Raw genomic sequence first — 20,952 nt, 5'->3', positions numbered from 1 at the left:
TTGGGTGGGTCACTCACATAGTTCTCAGTCTCAGTTTCCTCTTCCGGAAAATGGGGAAAAATGGTTAATGTACTTAAAGGACTTAAAACAGCTTAGTGGTTTATGTTGGCAAATGCTGATGTGGTGGCTGCCGCTCCTGCTCTAGGCTGCCTGCCTAATCCCGGCCCACAGTAGGTCTGCAGGGAGCTGAACCCCTCTGGGCACGGGGGGCTCTTTCTCCTGAGTGTGCCAGGTCTCCGCCTGGTTTATCGTATTCTGACCTTGCCCCACTGAACCTGATGTGGGTGGACCTGCCAGGAGGCAAAGTCTACTCCTGCGGAGGGGGAGGAGATTTCGAGGGGAGGATTCATGCCACCCCACTGAGGGCTTTAGGATCCTCCACCTGAATCCCCCAATCAGTGTTGTGGGGAGGAAGGTTTGGGTTCTCCCTAGTGTCCTACCAGTGTCAGGAGGGCTGTCTTTCCCCGACTCTCCTGCTCAGTAGTTCTGCCAGGAGCCCATCCTTCAAGTTCTCTGTCACCTGAGACCACTCCCCAGGGAAGTTCTGGACAGAATCAAGAGAGGGCCAGGAGAGGGGCTCTAGACCCACTGGGTGGTGCATTCTGCATGTAGGAGGATGGTCCATGTGGTGACACAAAGGCCTCCAGATATCTGCCCACTGGCATCACCATATTGCTAAGATTCCACCATTATAAATGTCCCTGGATTAATAGGACATTGTCCCCTATGAGTGGGGGAGAAGGAGCATGGCAGAGGGAAAGGCTTCAGCTTGGTGGCATGGCAGACCTGGGTGCCTTATGATACAGGAAAATTGGGGCGCTAGAGGATGGCCATGTCCCAGGTGTCAGGCACGTCCCTGGGACACACCGTGCCAAGTGAGGGTCCTTGGCTCTGCACAGGAAAGAATTCAAGAGCAAGCCATAGTTGAGTGAAGGTAGATTTATTCAGAAAAATACATTCTCCATAGACAGAGCGTGGGCCATTTCAGACGGGAAGAGAGAGAGACCAAGCCCTAGAAGACATCCCGTAGGCAGAATGCAGACCACCTTGAGAGGGAGAGGTGGCCCCAGAGCTCGCGGTGTCATTCAGGAAGGTGAGATCGGCCACAAGGAGTGAGGTTGTTAGCTTTTATGGGCTCATATGCTAACAAGTGGGGGGATTATTCCAACTTTGGGGAAGGGGCCAGCATTCCCAGGAAATGGGCCATCACCCACTTTTTGACATTTATGGTCAGCATTGAAACTATCATGGCGCCTGTGAGAGTGTCATTCAGCGTGCTCTTGTATTACAATGAGTGCACAACGAAGCGCAAGGCCTACTGGGAGTTGACTCTTCTGCCATCTTGGTGCTAGTGGCTGTGTCATTCTTTTAATGGTTGTGCCCTGCCCCCTTTCCTCCTGTCTCACGTCCAGCTCTTGCCCTCTTTGAGCCTCCATTTGCTCTTCTGTTATGTGGGTGTCTTCCCTCCTGCCATCACTTGGTTCTTTCTGCTTGATCCCAGGGCCCAGAGCACTGAGGGGAGGGTGCTGTGTTATCTTGCTGGCAGAACAAGTAGCATACAGTCGGTTTACTTTATGTAGAGCACCTGACACACAGAAAGAGTATTTTATGTACAGTACCTGGCATACAGTAGACATGCTTCATGTACAGGGGCCAGCACATAGTAGACACTCTGTGTAGTATGCCTGGCACTTAGTAGGCATGCTTTATTTAGAACACCTGGGATACAGTAGACAGGATTTGTGTAGGGTACCCAGTGTGTAATAGGTACAATTTCATATACAGTCCCTGTCACATAGTAGGCATGCTTTATGTAAAGTACTTTGCACAGAGTAGGTTCATTTTATGTAGAGCACCTGACACATAGTAGGTGTGATTTAGGTAGAGCACCTGGCACTTAGTGGGCATGCCTTCTGGAGAGTACCCAGTACACAGTAGGCATGCTTTATGTAGAATACCAGGCATGCAGTAGGATTTATACAGAGTACTTGGCACATAGTAGGTGCACTTTATGTAGAGTTCCTGACACAATGAGGGATGCGTTTTGAGGTACCTAGCATACAATAGGCACTCTTTACATACAGTTCTCTACACAGAGTAGATTTACTTCATTGGAGTATGGGCACACAGTCGGATGAGTACAAGTTGCCAGCCTCTTTCCTTCTCTCCACCTTTTTTAGGGGCTCCTGATCCTCCCCATTTCCTGTGGAGCCCTCCTTTGTCCCCCTCTAAGGCTGTCATCCAATATCCCATTTCCCAGGGAAGACTGAGCCCAGAGAGGTTTGGCACAGCCCACAGTCAGAGTGAGGGTGGAGCAGAACTGCACTCAGGATCTCCCAGCTCTGTCCTCCCCTGTCTGGACCCTGTTCTCTCATGGCCCCTCACAGACTTACCCATTACCCTTCCAGGTGCCCTGTTCTGCCTGGGCCCTTTATCCCCTGAATCTGATGTGAGTAATCCCCAGCCAGCTGGTTTCTCTGTTCCTGCTTCTGGCAGTCATGTCTCAACCCAGGCCCTGGGCTGCTTGGAGGCAGGACTTGGACTCCTACCAGGCTGTGTGCCCCAGAGGTCAGAGTCTTCATGTCTCTGAACTTCCTGATTCTGTGTCAAGAAATGGTGCACGACGCCAAGGCACAAAGACATCAGATTGACAAAAATTAAGGATGTGGAGAAAATATTAAAATTATCAAGAGAAAAGCAACAAATAACATACAAGGGAACTCCCATAAGGTTATCAGCTGATTTTCCAGCAGAAACTCTATAGGTTAGAAGGGAGTGGCACAGTATATTTAAAGTGATGAAAGGGAAAAACTTACAATGAAGAATACTCTATCCCGCAAGGTTCTTGGTCATATTTGATGCAGAAATCAAATCTTCACAGATGAACAGAAGCTAGAAGAATTCAGCACCACCAAACCAACTTTACAACAAATGTTAAAGGAACTTCTCTAGTCATCAAACCAAAAGAAAAGAGGATAAAAAGAAGAAAGAAAAAAAAGACCTACGAAAGATTGCTTTGGCATTTCAGGGTCTTTTACGGTTCCATATAAATTTTGGAATTTTTTGTTCTAGTTCTGTGAAAACTGTCTTGAGTATTTGGACAGAAGTTGCATTGGATCTGTAGATTGCTTTGGGTAGTATGGCCATTTTGATAATGTTGATTCTTCCAATCCAAGAGCACAAGAATCCTGCATTTCTTTGTATCATCTTCAATTTCCTTCATCAGTGTTTTACAGGTTTCAGAGTATATATATGTAGCCCCCTTGGCTAAGTTTATTTCTAGGCATTTTGTTGTTTTTGGTGCAATGGAAATGTTTATGCCAATTATAAAATTCTGGGTTTTGAAGTGAAAAAAAAGTGAATGAAAGGCTGCAAAAGGCAAAATATCTTTCTTTTTTATGGGTGAATTGTATTCCATTGTGTATATATGCTACATCTTCTTTATCCATTCATTTATTGATGTGCACTTAGGATGCTTCCATATCTTGGCAATTATAAATAATGTTGCTGTTAACAGTGGGGTGTATGTATCTTTTTGAATTAATGTTTTTGTTTTTCTTGGATACATGCCCAGGAGTGAAATTGCTGGACCATATGGTGGTTCTCCTTTTAGGTTTTTGAAAAATTTCCATATTGTTTTCCATAGTGGCTTTACCAATTTACATTCCCACAAACAGTGTACAAAGGTTCCCTTTTCTCCATATCCTTGTCAACATTTGTTATATGGGTTCTTTTTGATGATGGCCATGTTGACAGGTGTGAGATGGTGTCTCATTGTGATTTTGATTTGCATTTCCTTGATATTAGTGATGTTGAGCAACTTTTTATGTTCCTGTCGGCCATCTGCATTTCCTCTTTTGGAAAAATGTCTGTTCAGTTCTTTTGCCTATATTTTAAAGGGGTTGATTGGTTGGTTGTTTGCTTTTTAATTGAAGTACAGGCGATTTAAAATGTTGTGTTAGTTTCTGGCGTACAACATGGATGGACTTGGAGGGCATTATGCTAAGTGAAATAAGTCAGACAGAGAAAGACAAATACTGTAAGATACCACTTACATGTGGAACCTAAATAAATACAACAAACTAGTGAATATAACAGAAAAGAAACAGACTCACAAACGTAGAGAAGGAACTAGTGGTTACCAATGCGGAGAGGGAAAGGGGCAGGGCAAGATGGAGGTGGAGGATTAAGAGGCACAAACTATCAGGTGTAAAATAAGCTACAAGGATGTATATACAACATGGGGAATGTAGCCAATATTTAATAATAATTATAAATGGAGTATATAATAACTTTTAAAATTTTGTGAATCACTATATTGTATACCTATAAAGTATCATGTTGTATATCAACTATACTTCAATTAAATTATGATATTGTAAAATAAATACATTAAAAACAAAGAAATGGTGCATGACACCTTCCTGGACCGCGTGTGGAGAGGAGCCCCAGAGATGTTTGCCCTGCTCACCTGGCACCTGAACATTCACACATTTACCTGCCGCACCTTGGCCTTGGAAGGGCAGGGCCAGGTCTAAACTTAGTGACCCAGAGTCACATTAGCTCCAACTTGCCCCTGGCTGAGCCCTGAGGATCCACCTTCCACACTGCATGACCCTGGGCTGGTTCACAGGCCTCTCTCAGTAACACTACCCCCATCCCCGCCCCACCCATGGATTTGGGCAGCTGCCAGGTGGGGAGGAGGTAAGGAGGCTGTGGGGATTGGCTGGCTTAGTCTGGCCCCTGGCAGCTTCCCCTAGATCAGGGGCCAGGGGCAAGGACATCCCAGGAGGAGGGGAGAGGAAGTTGTGCAGGAAGAGCTGCTCCTGACAGAAGGTACCAGGCTGGGGGACAAGGGGCTGGGGGTCCTGGCCTGAGGTGGGGATTCTGCCCCAGGCAGGGTGGCTCCAGGGAATGAGCTGGCCTGGGAGATGAGAGATACCAGTGGGTAACTAACACTCTCTGTCTCTGTCTCTGTCTCTCTCCCTCGTCCTCTGGATTTCCCTGGGCCTCCCTCTGCTCTCTGAGTCCCTGTCTGCCCATCTCTGAGCTCTTCTTGTCCCATCCCCAGCACTCACCATCCCTGCCCCTCACTCCCTCCTTCCTCCCCTGCTATCTGTCTCTGCCTCACCCTCCCCACCCGCCCCTGTCCTCACCCCCAATCCTGTCCACCCCACAGAATGCTGCAGATGAGCCTGTCCTGGCTGGGTCTCGGGCCGGTGGCAGCCTCCCCATGGCTGCTGCTGCTGCTGGCCGCTGTCTCCTGGCTTCTGGCTCGAGTCCTGGCCTGGACCTATGCCTGCTATGACAATGCTCGCCGCCTCCGGTGTTTCCCACAGCCTCCGAAACGGAACTGGTTCTTGGGTCACCTGGGCCTGGTGAGTGTGGGCAGCAGAGCAGGTCTGGGGATCAGGGAGAGGTCAGGAATGGGGCTCAGGGGTTGGGCTGGGATCTAGGAGACCAGAGAAGCAAGGGAGGCCAAGGGGAGCCCCCTCTTTCGTCACTCCTTCATTCCTTTCTCACCTCCTGTCTTTCCACCTCTAGCTGCTTTGAGGTCCATTTCCTGCCTCTCTTCCACGCAGCAGTGCACCTCTGAGGCTGGGCTGCACAGAGGCCGGTCCCCTGGCCTTCCCAGTCTCCGTGCTGACCCTGGGGCCTCTTTGAGGGCTCTGTCCAGGGTCTGCTCTGCATGTGGCCCATTTCCTTGTGTCTTCTCCTTCTGGGCTACAGCTTCTCCAGAGGAATCAGCTATTACCTCTCCATACCCACTTACAGGGTCACAGCTTCTCATCCCCTCCCCTTCCCAGGGCATCTTCCTCTTATCTCCCCCAAAGATGTCCTAATGGGTCCGTTGCCCAATCTGGATAAAGTTGGCCACTCATTTCCCCTTTCAGAAGCCTTCTTAGACCCCCTCCCCCACCCACCCCCAGCCACATACCATAGATCTTGACCTTTGACTTGGCCCTGCTCATGGTTAATTAATTGTCCAATTACTTATTACCCATCATTCTAATTTGATGGAAGCTCTGGGGTAGAGATACTACAGTGCCCAGTCCAGGGCTGGTGTACAGGAGACACTCAAAATAAATGTTTGATGACCGAGGTGATGAACTTGCCATCACCGCTCAGGAAAGGTCACAGGGATGGGCATTCAGCTCCATCCATCTTTGAGACCAGCTGAGAGATGAGCACAGCTTTCCTATTCTGCCTGAGATGAGAATTGCAACTTGGGGGAGGACTCACTGCAATTTTAATGTTTATTATGGCAAAGTTCAGAATGGGGGTGTTCTGAAGCATGTTGAGAGGATTTTCTGAGATTCCAGGTCTTGAAATGGCCTCAGTCAGCCCTGGGGGCTGCGGGAAAGTCACACAGTTACTGCAGTTCTGCCTTCCTCTTCAAGGGCTTGGCCATGGGGGCTGGTCTTGGTCACTTTTCCTTCCTCCAGCCCCTCTTGCTGTGTGACCTCGGCTGAGTCACTTTCCCTCTCTGGACCAGTCTCATCAAGTGCTTTGAATCCTCACCTCAGGGGCCTTGGGGAGAGGGGAGCAAGTCACAGAGGTGAAAAGTGACTTATGTTCACCTGCTGAGAGCACCTGGGGGTATTTGGCAAGCTTGGACAGGGCATCCTGAGGGACTGGAGAGAATGCTTCCCCAAGAGGTAACCTGCCCTCCTTCCCCTATGGGGGGACCTGGCCTCAGTTCCCTCATCTGTAAATAGCACAGTTAAGGGGCATGTCCACAGGACGCAGAGAAATAGACAGGGTGCCCTGTGCAGAGAGCATGGCCAGCCGAGGGGGTTGGTAGGTCAGAGCTGCTCTCCTGATTGATGGGCAGAGTTCCCGTCTGTCCCTGGGAGTCTGTCAGGGCTGGAAGGTCCCAGGACTGGAGACCCTTTACTATGCAAGGAACTGGAGGCCATGTGGGCTAGCCAGAAAATTAAAGAATGTGGGACCAGAACCCAGGGACAATTCCTGAGGCCACCCCGCTACGCACAACCCTCCCCATAGAGATCTCCTCCTGTGGCCGCCCCTGGGGCTGTAACCACTCCCAGGATGAGAAAATTCTGTATTCTTGAGCCAAGTTAAGCCTTCCTCTGGGCAGAGTGCATGTCTTCTCCCAGCACCCTGGGATACACCCTTGGGAGTCGGAGAGGCCTCCAGGACCCTTCCTTTTCCAGAGGGAAGGAGCAGGAGGAAGCAGAGATTCCTTCCATCTGTGCAGAATCTGACACACCATTCACCACAGTGGCTGTGGGGGTACCTGCTGTGGCTTCTTCTGGGAAGTGATGGCCCTTGACTTGCTTCCAGGTACAACCCACAGAGGAAGGCTTGAGGGTCTTAACCCAGCTGGTGGTCAACAACCCCCAGGGATATATGATCTGGATGGGCCCCATCATCCCCCTGGTCATTTTCTGCCACCCTGACTTGGTTCGGAGTATCACCAATGCCTCAGGTACCCATGCACAGCTTGTGGTGGTGGGTGCAGGGGCACATCTGAGAGCTTCCAGCCCCTCTCTGCCAAATTCTGTGTGGCCCTACAGGGCCTCAGCCCCTCCTCCCTTTTTCTCTCAGCCACCTTCCTCTTTCCTTCACCAACCCCCTCCCACTACCTCCTCCCTCCTCCCACCCTGGTGTCCTGGGTGAAGGATGCCCCCAGTCTTGAGGAAACACATCTGGACAGAGAAGTCCCTGACCTAATGTGTGGTCAGGAATTGAGCAGAGGGAGACGGGCTGTGGCAACCCAGAGGAGAAGCAAGTTTCTCTGCTAGGGTGTGCTGGAAGGCTTCCTGGAGGAGGAGTTGCTGGAACTAGATTTGGAACGATGAACAGAATTTTTTTTAAAGAAGACAGTATAGTGATGCAGTAGGTATTGACAGACTCTCAGGTCCCCTACCTGCCTGCCTGCCCCAGTCCCATTTGTCCCCAGACGCACAGTAATGAAGGCTTGTGGCTGCTGGAGGATCTGGGCTGTTATTTCCATGACATCCACCTGTGGTGGGTTGGTTTCTTTTACTCTGTCCCATGGTTCAACCGGTTCTAGTTCAGTGCTTTCCTTCTGCAGACCCCAGGAATCTCCCTGAGGACGCTGCACCCAACCCTGACTCCCTTCCCTTGCCCTCTGCCCTTCCCAACTCTAGACAGACCAGGCAACAGGGAAATAGTCAGCATCTGACAGAAACCTTGGCTCTGAAGCCAAAATGCTGGGTGTCTCTGGGAAGGTCCCTAGCTCTCTCTGGCTGCTGAAATCTCTTTCAGCTAGTAGTGGTAGAAATCTAACCCTGTGTAGTCTAAGCAAAGAAAGGGAATAAATTGACTGCAAAATCCAAGAAGGGTTGTCTTCAGGCACAGCTGGATCCAGGTCTCAAACAATGTCATCAGAAATCTGTCTTTACCTTTTTGTTCTGTGTTCATCTGTGATGGCTTCACTCTCATCCTGGTGATGATGAATCCCCAAAGCTCAACCTTCATGGAAAAGTGACCTCATTCTAACAGTTCCAGGAAAAGCTGCAGGATTTCCTTTAATGTTTCCTCGCTTGGGTCATAGAACTGATTCCTGAGTCGCTGAGACTCTGGGTGCCCAGTCTTGGCAGGCATAAGTTCCTCAGAGCTAGTATTCTGGGGCTCAGAGTAGTTCGATGGTTAAGAACTTGGGCCCTGGATTCAGACAGAGCAGGGATCATGTCTCAGGCGTGGATGAGGAGGGCTGGGGCTGCCCGGGTGGGGAGCAAGGCAGCCGAGGACAACTACCTGTAGCCTGTGCCACCACCCATGCGGGCAAGTGACTTCGTCACTCAGAGCCTCAGTGTCCTTATCTGGAATAGGGGATGGAAGAGAGGTCAGGCGAACATGGTGTTTGGGATCTAAACAGGGAAAGACCTTTTCTATCCCTGTAACCGAAGGACCCCAGTGGTTTTGTATGGAGGGTGTGTGGAGGGAGCCCAGGAGGAGGCTGAGGACAGAAGATCAGCTGCCGGAGGGGACTCTGGGGCTCAGGTCTGGATCACTGTCCTGCAAGTCCTGCCCTCTGGCAGCCTTGAAGAGTATGAACTGAGTCCTTTCTGTTCCTCTCCAGATTCAGAGCTCGGAGGAAGGTCTCCTGTACATACAGGGCCTGGCCAGCACCTATGGGGATGTGTGCTGCTGGTGGGTGGGGCCCTGGCACGCGGTCATCCGCATCTTCCACCCCACCTGCGTCAAGCCTGTGCTCTTTGCTCCAGGTAGACACCCCCAGCCACAGCTTGCCCGCTGCCTGGTCCCTGTGCTGCCTGCAGCTGGGCGGGAGACCAGGGCGCAGACAGAGGGGCTGTGGTGGAGATGCCACCGCCTCTCTCTCACCTGGACTCCCACCTGCCCGACCTCTGGCCGTGTCCGTGTGACGTCTGCTGTGTGGCCATGTCTGGTCACGTCTACGTTTCTACCTGGATTCTGGTTACAGCGGGCATGTTGTACCTGATTACACCTGGGCTCAAACAGAGATGGTCTCAGTCACTTCTGGGGTTCAGCTGTGGCCAAGGACATTTGAGGCATGTCGGGGTCTGTCCGGTTCTTGTCTGAGATGCCACCAGAGATTGTCTAGTTCTGCCTCTTGTCATTTTTGGGCCACGTTTGGGGTTTGTCTGAGGTCTGGGACTCAGGGTCTCTTTGACAAATGCCTGAGACTTTATGTGAGTCTTGTCTGATGCAGTTCTTAGGCTGTCTTGGTTACGCCTGGCTCATGTCTGTGACATCAGTGGACTGTATTTAAGTCCTGTCTGGGTCCTGGCTGAGGTTTTTCTGGGTAATGTCACACTGTCTTCAGGTCCATGCCAGAGTGTGTTGTGTCATGTGAGGTTGTGTCATGCACGTTGGGACCTTGTCAGCATGTGCTGACCCTTGGAGTCTTGTTTGATGTCTCAGAGGTGTCAGAGAGCTGGGGCAGAGGTGGTGTCCTGGGTCCCATAAAGGTGTTGGTAGAGTGCTGGGCTATGCTTGGGTGATTAGAACATGTTGGGCCATGTAGGAGCCATGTCAAGGCACGCTGGGGCAGGTTGTGTCGTGTTGGGGGTGTCTAAGCACACAGGGTTGTGTCTATGGCTCCACATTTGCTCTGCTCTGTGTTGCAGCCTGGCCTGTCCCCTGTCCCTCGCCGCCTCCTCCCGGCTTCCTATGCTCATGTCCACATTCCTGCTATGCTGGGCTTGGAGTGGGAATGCAGACTCCTGGCTGGGAGCCTCTACCCTCTTCCTTCAAAGTCCCTCTCCTCCCCCTCTCCATGGTCCCTGATGGTCCTCATTCATGTCAGCCGCTGTTGCACCGAAGAACTCATTCTTCTACGAGTTTCTGAAGCCCTGGCTGGGTGAGTAACTGTGAGTGATGGGGGTTGAGGACAACCTCAGGGGCCCAGGGGTAGGGGCTGCCCTTGCTCACTCCCCGTGGCTGTCCATGCTAGGGGATGGGCTCCTGCTGAGTGCCGGTGACAAGTGGAGCAGACACCGTCGCATGCTGACACCTGCCTTCCACTTCAACATTCTGAAGTCCTATGTGAAGATTTTCAATGACAGCGCGAAGGTCATGCACGTGAGTCTCTTGAACACAGTCCTGGCTGGAGCCTCGGGGGTGACAAGGACTGAGACATCAATGCAGGAATTCTGGCCCTTCTTGGTGGCTTTAAGGCCATGTAGCTTCCCTTCTGAGCCTCAGTTTTCTTGGCTGTAAATGGATAATATGATCCCCGCCTTGCAGGATGGTTAAGATGATGTAATGGAGTCATGACCCTGGCACACAGGTGCTCGGTGTTAGTTTCTATGTTTCCGTCCCAGAAGCCTTCCAGTCTTGAGACACGGATCATGAGGATGATGGATATTGTGTATCAGTTATTCCGGAGTAACAGATCATTTCAAAACAACAACGGTTTAGTATTGACAAGAAGTCTGTGAGTCAGGTGGCTGGTTCTTCTGGATGTGGGTGGGGTCACTCACGTATCTGTTATCAGCTGTGGGTCTGATAGGAAGCTTTGCTGATCTGGGGTGAGTCCTCTCACATGTTTGGGGCTTGGCTGGCTGCAGGCTGATCTGGGATGGCCTCACCTGGGGCAACTGGACCTCCTTTCATGTGATTGTCTCCCTTTAGAAGGCATCTCAGTCTTGCTCACATGGCAGAGGCACGTTTCCAAGAGGCTGAGACGAAGCTGCAATGCCCTTTGAGGTCTAGCTTTGGGATAATGACCCCTTTATTTTCACCACAGTCTACTGGCCAAAGCAAGTCCAAGGCCAGCTTGGAAACAAAGGATAGTGAAATAGACTCCACTTCCTATATGAAGTTGCTGAAAAATCACATTGCAAAGGGTTTGGATATATACATAGGAAAGTGAAGAATTGGAGGTAAGGATTTTGTGAAGTGCCTGGGACTTTTCCATAGTTGCAAACTGACAAGAGAGCTTGTTACTCCATTGTTAATTCTACTGGAAACATGAGTCTCCTGGGTCAAAGACAAATGACAGTTTATTACTCTTGGCATAGCAAAGGGCACATGCTTTGTGTTGGTTTGCATTCTTTTTCAAAGTCACTAAGTTCCATGAGGATGACACAGGCAGGCTTTGATAGGTGCCTGCTCATGTAGTATACTGTATTACGGGATGGGGCAGGGGGCCTACCAGGTTTAGGGACTCTATGTATTTTATAGTGATTGGGGGCAAGCCTGATATTTGTCCAGGGGGAGACATAACCTTACTCCTCAAGGTTGTTTGCTGCAAACACAGCTCTGAGAAGCGGTTCAGGTGAAGAGCATCAGGGCCTCGCAATGGTTGGGCATACCCAGCAAGAAAGGGCAGTGCACTCAGGCCCCATGGAGGACTACCTCTCTCAGCATAGGGGACCTTTTCCTAATCAATTTATAACAATGATGGTGCTGAAAGCTAACATTTGTTGCATACTTACTTTGTGCAATAAGTTGACCAAGGGTACACAGTGTAGGAGGCAGAGCCAGAATTAAACCCAGATCTCCTGACTCCCAGGCATGGAGACTTGATGTCCTGATGACAGCAGCCTTGACTCCCACTCAAGCCTGGACTTCCCTGGGGATAGGTGCCTGGGGCCAGGAGGCAGGGTCTCGGGTGTCCATCTTAGTGGTTGGGGTTGGTGAGAGGCTCAAGGGAGGTAGTTCCCAGCCCGAGCTCTGTCCTGTTCTCTGTCCAGGCCAAGTGGCAGTGCCTGATCACAGAGGGCCACACCCGTCTGAACATGTTTGAACACATCAGTCTCATGACCCTGGACAGTCTGCAGAAATGCGTCTTCAGCTTCGACAGCAATTGCCAAGAGTGAGTCTTGACCCAGGGCCCGGGAACATGAGCCATTCACCCAAGGGAGTAGGTGGGGTAGGGAGGACTGACCAGGATGATCAGAAAGACCTTCCTGGAGGACGTGGGTCAGAGCTGGACATAGAAAGACAAGGAGAGGAAAGAGAGCGATATTTTCAGGTAGGTAGAAATGTTTGATAAGGGCCAGGAGGCTAGGGTGAGCAAGGTGTGTGGAACAGTGAGGAGACACCTTGGATGTGGGGTTTGAGGAGTGCCAGACAAAGAGGACATGAACTTTATCCTGAGGTTTTCAGGGAGCCATGGATGGTGTTGTGCAGATGAACATTGTGGTCAAATGTGAGCTCTGACTCAAGAGAAGACCAACTGTCATGTAGACACTGGATGGTATTGACAATGGATGTAAGGAGACTAGGAGAGGGGCTAGGCCCATTGGCCAGTTGGGAGAGGATAAGGTCTGAGCTGTGCTGACACTTCTGGGAAGGAGGGGGCGCAGATAGTGGGTAAGAGAGTGAGGAGAGAAGCGTGGTAACTAAGCTGTGCTCTGAGTGCCTGGGGCATGCAGGCAGCTCACAGAGATGGGATGTAGGGAGAGGAGAGTCTGGAGAGTCACAAACCCTGGCTCCTCTCCACTCTATCTGTGCACCATCTGTTCTTGGAGACTCGGTGTCCTGATGGAGGTAACTCCCGGCTTCCGGGCTTCAGGTGTTTTAAGTTGTTGCCTCCCTTCGTGCTCTCATCCTGCAGGAAACCCATTGGATATATTGCTGCCATCCTGGAGCTCAGTGCTCTTGTGGCAAAACGGCACCAGCAGCTGTTCCAGTACAAGGACTTCGTGTACTACCTCACCCCCGATGGGCAGCGCTTCCGCAGGGCCTGCCACCAGGTACACGACTTCACAGATGCAGTCATCCGGGAGCGACGCCGCACCCTCCCTGATGAAGGCGCTGATGACTTCCTCAAGGCGAAGGCTAAAACCAAGACTTTGGACTTCATTGATGTGCTCCTGCTGACCAAGGTAGGCTGCTCTGGTTTCTGATTTCAAGAAGTAGAATGGACCTTGGTTTGTTCAGAGTGCTTGGACTTGATGCCTAGGGTACTGGGGAGCCACGGAAGGTACTTGAGGAAGAGAGGCATGGGTTAGGGATAAGGTTTAGAGATGACTTTGTGGAATGCAGCCTGCAGGGAATTACTATGGCTGAAGCTGCAAAGGGCCTGAGATTTTGCTCTACTTCCAAGTTATTAAGTTAATCTACCACGGAGGTAGATTCTGTGTGTAGACATAGAACCCTGGCTCAGAGCAGCCAATTTATTACTCACAGCAGTAACAGTAGCCAGAGTAGAATGGTGGCTCCCATTCCCCATTCCCAGACTCCTCTGAGGGCTCCATGGTGCTTTCACCTGTACCTGCAGCCATGTTTGCACCACAGGAGAAGTACCTCCAAATTTGAATTTTGGAACTTATGTAGGACAGCCGATATATCTGCCCCTTCTTTCCTGTGGAGGGGAAGGAGAAGGACAGAAGAGATAGATGAGATGGGGAAAAAGAGAGAGAGAGAGACAGACAGACAGAGAGACAGAGAGACAGAGAGACAGAGAGAGAGAGAGAGTCATGGTTCTAGGGCTTAAACAAATCCTCTTCAGTGAGAAGGCAATGTTTATAGGTTCTGCAGGTTTATAACGCATTCCTTATCTCCCGGACAGATAGGGAATCTCTGGATTTACTATCTCAGCATGTGGCATTGGGGCAATGTTCAATCTCTAGCCTTTAAGGCAAGTTACTATTCAATCATCGTGTAATCCAGGTGGCAAGTAACTTTTTTCCTCAGAAATCCCTCATCCTGTAGAAATATGAACATATTTATGGATCATTGATTTTGTTCACTAGGGACAATTCAGGAGGCAAGAAGGCCAAGGAAGAGGCCTGGGGGTGGGGCCTCTAGTGATAGTGAGCAAGGGACGTCTAGGAGTTCAGGGTGGACTTGGGTTTCTGGGTGGATGTTGGTGCTTCAGAGAATGGCTCAGCTGAGATGCAGGGACCCTCAGAGCTAGTGTGATTCTGGGGATTTTGCTTTCTCTCCAGGATGAAGATGGGACGGGGTTGTCAGACGAAGATATCCGAGCTGAAGCTGACACCTTCATGTTTGCGGGTGAGGGTCCCAGTGTGGGACTACAGAAGGGGCAGGGGTCTCTCCATCCCAGGGGTTTGGTGGGTGGACCCTGGACCACCCCATCCCTCCCCATACTCCCCATAGGCCTTAATGTAAGGGTGCTGTCCATCCTCTGGTGCTGAATTAGTCCAGAGACCCAAGCCTGCCTGGCTACTCCTCAGGCCATGACACCACAGCCAGCGGCCTCTCCTGGGTCCTCTACAACCTTGCAAAGCACCCTGAATACCAGGAGCGCTGCCGGCAGGAGGTGGAAGAACTCCTGAAGGATCGTGAGCCTAAAGAGATTGAATGGTGAGTGGAAGTCCTCATGGCCTTTTTCTGAGCCACTCTCATGGGCTCCGCTCCCCGACTGGGGAAGAGGGAAAGCCTTTTTGCTGATTCTGTCATTATTGCTTAGTGGGAATAGGAGCAGAGCCCAGAGGCAGGGTCTGGTACCCAGCATGCATAGCAGGGGAAAGTTTGCAGGGTTTGGGACAGAAAGACTTGAACTTCTGAGAGAATTAGTTACAATGTGTGAAGGCAGATGATGCCATGTAGCCCATGTTCAGAAAAGCAACTTTACTCCACTGCCTTACTTTGCTTTCTGAAATCACACGTTTTTAAACATCTTCACTCCCTAAGTGTTTTCTCAGCTTCTGCCCCCTAATTCCTCATGTTATTTAGTCCAGGATTCACAGGGAACAGCTGGGGTTTAAAGGCATTCAACTCGAGCCCAGGAACACCTGCAGCTTCATCCATCCAGTCCCCATTCAGCAAACACTGCCACATTGCTTCCTCATCCCCAATTGTATGCCATCTCCAATTCTTCTCAGCTCTGTTCTGTGCCCTGGAGACTCAGAAAGGACCTAGACCCAGCCTTTGCCTTCTAGGAGCACCCAGCCTGGTGGAGTAATAGTCCAAGTTCCAGACAATCCCAGTCCACAAGGGCAAGGATGGGGTCGAGAGTAAGAGAGGTGACATAGAGGGTGGACAAAAGTGCCTCAGCTGGGACCCTAAAAAATAATCAGTAGATATTTCGGTGCAGTTGAGGTGCAGTTAGGTAAAAAAAAAAAAAAAAAAAAAAAAAAAAAAAAAAAAAAACAGCTGGGAAAAAATGAAGAGGTGGAGGAAGGCAAGAGAGTGACAGAAGAGGAGAGGAGGTTAGAGAGAAAGGGGGGTGAGAGAGGGAATGGAGAGAGAAGGGAGAGGAAGGGACAGAGATAGAGGGAGAGAGAAAGGGACAGAAGGAAGAAGGATGGAGGGAAGGAGGGAGAGGCTGACTCTTGGTGAGATGATGAGGCTGGAAGATAGATGGCAGCAGAGGTCGCTTGTGGAAGGCTCTGAAAGCAATGTCAGTGGCTTCAATTTTAACCCAAGGCCAAAGGGTAACCAAGGGCAGTGTTTGAGCAGGAGGACAGGACAGATCTGGCTACCGGAGAGATCTTTCTAGCACTAGTGTGGTGGACATACCGGAGAGGACAAGCTATGGAATGGGGGCCCAGGGAGGAGATTTTGAGGCCTGAGGCAGTCCAGGGACTGGAGGACGGTGAGGAGGCCTTGGACTGGACAGATATTTTGGAGGTAGTGTCCTCCACAGCAGTCCCGTGAGGTGGAGAAACATTTTCACTCTTTTTAAACCAGGACTTCAAACAAAATTTTGCACTTGGAAAAAAAAGTACCAAAATGCTTATAATAAAAGTGGACTGCTTTCTTAATCCCTTATATGTGGTCTCTCTCTCACTCCCCTCCCCTATTAAGAGTTAAAGTCTGCATATTAAAATATATCTTTGAGATCTTTGCTTCTTAAAATATGAGTTTGGGGAAATAATAATTTATGGATATAAATTTCTTGCCGAGTGCACATGGTAAGTGGTAAATATGGAGTCTCATATCAATAGGAAAAATAAAGACCATTTAATAAAAGCTCTTGGAACAACTGGGGAGCTACACGGAAAAAAGTTCATTCAACCTGCTTCTCATGTCTTATAAGAAAATAACACCCACATGAATCACATATTTAAAATAAAAAATAAAGGAGTGTTAAAGGCTCTGGAGGTGACCATAGGACATTATTTTACGGCTCCAGAGTAGGGAAGGCCCTTTTCTTGACACAAGTCCCAGGAGATGTGCAAGAAGAGTTTGATATACTATTACATGAAAAAGATAAAGCAGTGTGTATAGTATATAGTATGCTACCATATAATTTTAAAAATATATTATATGATTGTATTTATATTTAGCAATATTTAGAAAAGAAAAATCTATAAAAACAGAGGGTACATTAGCATTTGCCTAGGGATGGGAAGGGAGAGTGTTAAAGGGGGTGATAAATAAAGGTACGATGTTTACAATGTATAATTTTTTTTAATGCAAAAAAGTACCTCTGGAAAGATACATAAAAAATAATCACCAGGCAGACTGTGAGGAGGGGAAATGAGTGCTGTTGGGCCGTAGGGGTGGAGTTTTGTATTTTTCCAATTTTGAACTACTTAACTGTATCAGTTCTTAAGAATTTTAATCAGTATACAAAAAGAAGGGGATTAAAGAAAAAGAATCCAGGCCACTTACTAGATTTTATCTTCAGTGTTCATCAAACTTTTCCAGTGAATTCTCTTATTTTCTAAGTATAAAATTACTATCTGTCAAAAATGATACATTTACCCCCACATTTCAAATGGCATTACTCTCCTTTTTTCCCCTGTCTAATTGCATTAGCTAGTATCTCTAGTGCTGTAATACATAAGAATAAACATTGAATCTATTTCTTTTTTTTTTCTTGGTCGTTTGCCTCTTGATTTTGCTTTCTTGCCATAAAGAATATTTTATTTTCATATAAATTTGTAAATGTTTTCATGGTTGGCTTTTGAGTGTTGTGTTTTGCTCAGAAAAACTTCTAAAATATGTGGCTAAATTTTGTCTGGTACTTCTGTGATACCACTTTTGTTTCTTTTTTTAAAAACATTTTATTAAAGTACGATGGACAAAAAACCCTGTACATTTATATGTGACTTAATGAGTTTGGAGATATTAGATCCATCTGTGATTTTGTTATGGGGAGAGAGGATCTTACAGGGCATAGGGAAGGCTGGGGGGTGGGGTCTCTGTTTTTGCTCCCTGGATAATTTTCATGGGGGTTCCTTAGGGACGACCTGACCCAGTTGCCTTTCCTGACCATGTGCATCAAGGAGAGTCTGCGGTTGCATCCTCCAGCCCCAACCATCTCTCGCTGCTGTACCCAGGACATTGTACTCCCAGATGGTCGGGTCATCCCCAAAGGTTACCACAATGATTAGGGGAGGAGGTTCTTGCTCAGAAGGAGGGGCCAATCAGGCGGGGAGAACCTAGTCCTGACTGTTCCCTCCTCACCTACAGGTGTTATCTGCCTCATCAGTATTTTCGGGATCCACCACAACCCATCCGTGTGGCCAGACCCTGAGGTGCTGCCTCCTCCACCCACCACCTCCCTCATCCTTGTCCACTCCCCTAGTGGGACCCAGGGGAAGGCACAGGGCTCTGATTGGCGAATCAGACACCATCTCCCCCCATTCTACACATACCTGCCTCTTCAGGGCCAGATGTCCTGGGAGATCCCACCCATTAGCTTTGTCTTGTCCTTGCTCCTAGGTTTATGACCCCTTTCGCTTCGACCCGGAACACATCAAGGGGAGGTCACCTCTGGCATTTATTCCCTTCTCGGCGGGGCCCAGGTGAAGGCAGCGGGAAGAGGGGATGGGGGCGAGGGGGTCTGGGACTGAGATGCCAGGCATGACTGTGGGGACAGAGAAGGGGGAAAATTATAGATGGTCAGAACTGGGGCTCTCCTTCCCTCCCCTACCACAGAGGTTATGGATAAGGGTCTGGGGAATGGTGGAGTGGGTCGAAGGAAGAGTCCATGGTATGTTGAGAACCCCATTCCCATCTGCTGGTCTGAGTTCAGGACTGGAGTCTGGGGTAGGATATGCAAGTACACATGGGGGTCTCACAGCTAACCCAGGCACGGTTAACCTCCTTCTCTACTCCTGTGGGCGGGGTTGTGGGTTGTGGGCCAGATTCCTGGCGCGATGGGGCCAGGATGAGGGTGCCGGGCGCAGTCAGAGCCCCGACTCCTGCCTGCAGGAACTGCATCGGGCAGTCGTTTGCCATGACTGAGATGAAGGTGGTCCTAGCGCTCACGCTGCTGCGCTTCCGCGTCCTGCCGGATAAGGAGGAGCCACGCAGGTCGCCGGAGCTGATCCTGCGCGCAGAAGGTGGACTTTGGCTGCGGGTGGAGCCACTGAGTGCAGGAGCTCAGTGACCCCACTGTCGCCAGACCAGGGATTCAGTCTGACCCACTCCCTTACCACTGCAGATTCCTTTGGATAAAACTGCTTTCACTTCTGCCTCAGCCTCACCGCGAGCCTGCAGGGGGCGCTGGGGCGGTGGTCTGAGAGGATCAGGCTCACCTGAGCCTGAGGGGCTGGGCGTGGTTAAGTGGAGGTGGGGCTGGTGGCTCTGAGCCCAAGACCTTACCTCTCCAGCTGACCACAGGCCCTATGCTGATCGCAGGTCTTCCCAGAGCCCGAGCAGGAGCAATAAGAAGCCACAGGAGGTGTTTGAGCAGGAGAGGGATCAGGGTTAAAGATGGACTTGAGGAGTAGGAGATGCTTTTCAACATATATTGGAGTCTGGGAGAAAAGTACTTCAAATCTGTGGTGCTCCAGATCTCCAATGAACAGAGAGGAAATAGAACAGAGACACCCATACTAAAACCCTAGCCTTCTCAGGTAAAGCCTCTAAAGTCAGCAATTGGAAAGGGGTTTTCATACTGCCTGCCAGTCCGCCATCCATATAACCCTCCCCCACCCCGCTGTCCTCCAGGTTCACAGCCTTCCCTACTGTCAACATCTGGCATCAGAGTGGTACATTTGTAACAAATGATGAACCTACGTTGACACATCATTATCACCCAAAGTCCATAGTTTACATTAGAGTTCACTCTTGGTGTTATGCATTCTGTGAATCTTGACAAATAGATAATGGCATTCATCCATTAGTATAGTACCATACAGAATATTTCACTGCCCAAAAAATCCCCTGTGGCCTGCATATTCATCCATCCCTGTCCCCTAACCCCTGGCAACCACTGATCTTTTTACTGTCTGCATAATTTTGCCTTTTCTGGAATGTTATAGAGTTGGAATCATATAGTATGTAGCCTATGCAGATTGGCTTCTTGCCCTTAGTAACATTGCATTTAAGTTTCTTCCATGTCTTTCCATGGCTTGATAGCTCATTTGTTTTTAGTGTTTAATAATCTTCTATTGTCCAGATGTACCACAGTTTATCTATCCATTCACCTACTCCAATTTCTACTTAATCAGGTTCATATATTACTAAAGAAAAATAAATATTTAACTGTAATAATATCAAATACAAAAATATGGAAAAGAGGAAGGAAATCAAATAAAAATAAAAGCCTAAAAACACCCAGAAGGCTAGTGAATCTAAATTATTTCTTAATGAAACAAAATTCTAAATGTAACTAACAGAGTGTAGTAATAGAATGACTAACGTTTCCTCCATGCTTTGGGACAGAGAGGAGAGGGACATTGATTCATCCAATAAAAGCCTTGTGTATAGAAAACTCACCTTTCTCTTATGATCATCTTTATTTGGAAGTCTAATAACCATCTCAGACTCAATATTATTAACTAAATTCTTGATTTTCAACCCCAACCTCTGGGGAATCCTCTGATGATTCCAAAAGTGGTTTCACTGACACGGTCTCCAGACATGTGCATTTAAAAAATTCATTTATGATTGTATTCTTTTAATTTTGGGTGAAGGAGGTAATGAGGTTTATTTGTTTTTAGAGGAGGTACTGGGGATTGAACCCAGGACCTCATGCACGCTAAGCATGCACTCTACACCTTGAGCTTTACCGTCCCCCCAGACGTGTGCATTTTTAGTTATTGTTTTGTGACTTAATTCTAGTGCAATGTAGTCAAACATATAGATAATAGATTGCTGTGAAGTTCATTCAGTTTTTTGTTGGGGGCAAATATATGATTAACTTTTTATCAATATTCCATGTGTGCTTGGAGAGTGAGTTGTATTTCTCTTGGGTGTACATTTCTCCCTCTACCTATCTCTCAATTTTTAAGATGTGGTATTTAGAGAATATATTCCTTAGCCTGAGTCTTGCCTGCTTTACTTACCGATTTTTAAGAGGGTTAGGATAAAATCTCCAAGTACTGGTGTTGATGTAGCTATGCATTTTCACTTACTGCTTTATGTATGTTGAGTTTGCATCTATTTACAATCTGTCTTGGCTGTTTAAAAATGTGTAACATCTTTATGTGTCATATAAGATCCTCTTTCCTTTCATTTTATCAGCTATTAATATTGAGATTGCTACCCCAGGGTTGTTTTCTAAAAATGTTTGTTGGCTATATCTTTTCTATCTTTTAAAAAATGAAGTGATATTCACATAACAAAAATTAGTAACTTTAAAGTGAATAATTGTCTGTG

The 20,952-nt window shown here is 48.6% G+C and overlaps 1 protein-coding gene across 8 annotated transcripts; it reads left to right on the top strand.

Annotated features, from left to right (window-relative positions):
* The first annotated feature begins 4,712 nt into the window (after positions 1-4,712).
* On the top strand, positions 4,713-20,069 carry LOC105074542 (cytochrome P450 4F3). Of its 8 annotated transcripts, none has more exons than XM_074350533.1 (13): positions 4,713-4,836; positions 5,180-5,378; positions 7,309-7,453; positions 10,283-10,336; positions 10,430-10,557; positions 12,174-12,295; positions 13,040-13,310; positions 14,376-14,442; positions 14,625-14,754; positions 17,585-17,718; positions 17,815-17,879; positions 18,067-18,149; positions 18,559-20,069. In XM_074350533.1, the coding sequence occupies exons 2-13, from the start codon at positions 5,181-5,183 to the stop codon at positions 18,734-18,736; spliced, it is 1,575 nt and encodes a 524-aa protein (XP_074206634.1). In that variant the 5' UTR covers positions 4,713-4,836; position 5,180; the 3' UTR covers positions 18,737-20,069. The 8 variants fall into 8 exon arrangements, with proteins under 8 accessions (XP_074206634.1, XP_074206633.1, XP_074206632.1 ...); XM_074350532.1 differs by lacking the exons at positions 4,713-4,836; positions 7,309-7,453 and adding exons at positions 4,845-4,948; positions 9,074-9,218; XM_074350531.1 differs by lacking the exon at positions 4,713-4,836 and adding an exon at positions 4,845-4,948.
* Positions 20,070-20,952: the final 883 nt, after the last annotated feature.

This window comes from Camelus bactrianus, chromosome 22, assembly GCF_048773025.1.
Source record: "Camelus bactrianus isolate YW-2024 breed Bactrian camel chromosome 22, ASM4877302v1, whole genome shotgun sequence".
NCBI lineage: Eukaryota > Metazoa > Chordata > Mammalia > Artiodactyla > Camelidae > Camelus > Camelus bactrianus.
This window is presented reverse-complemented; position numbering and strand designations above follow the sequence as displayed.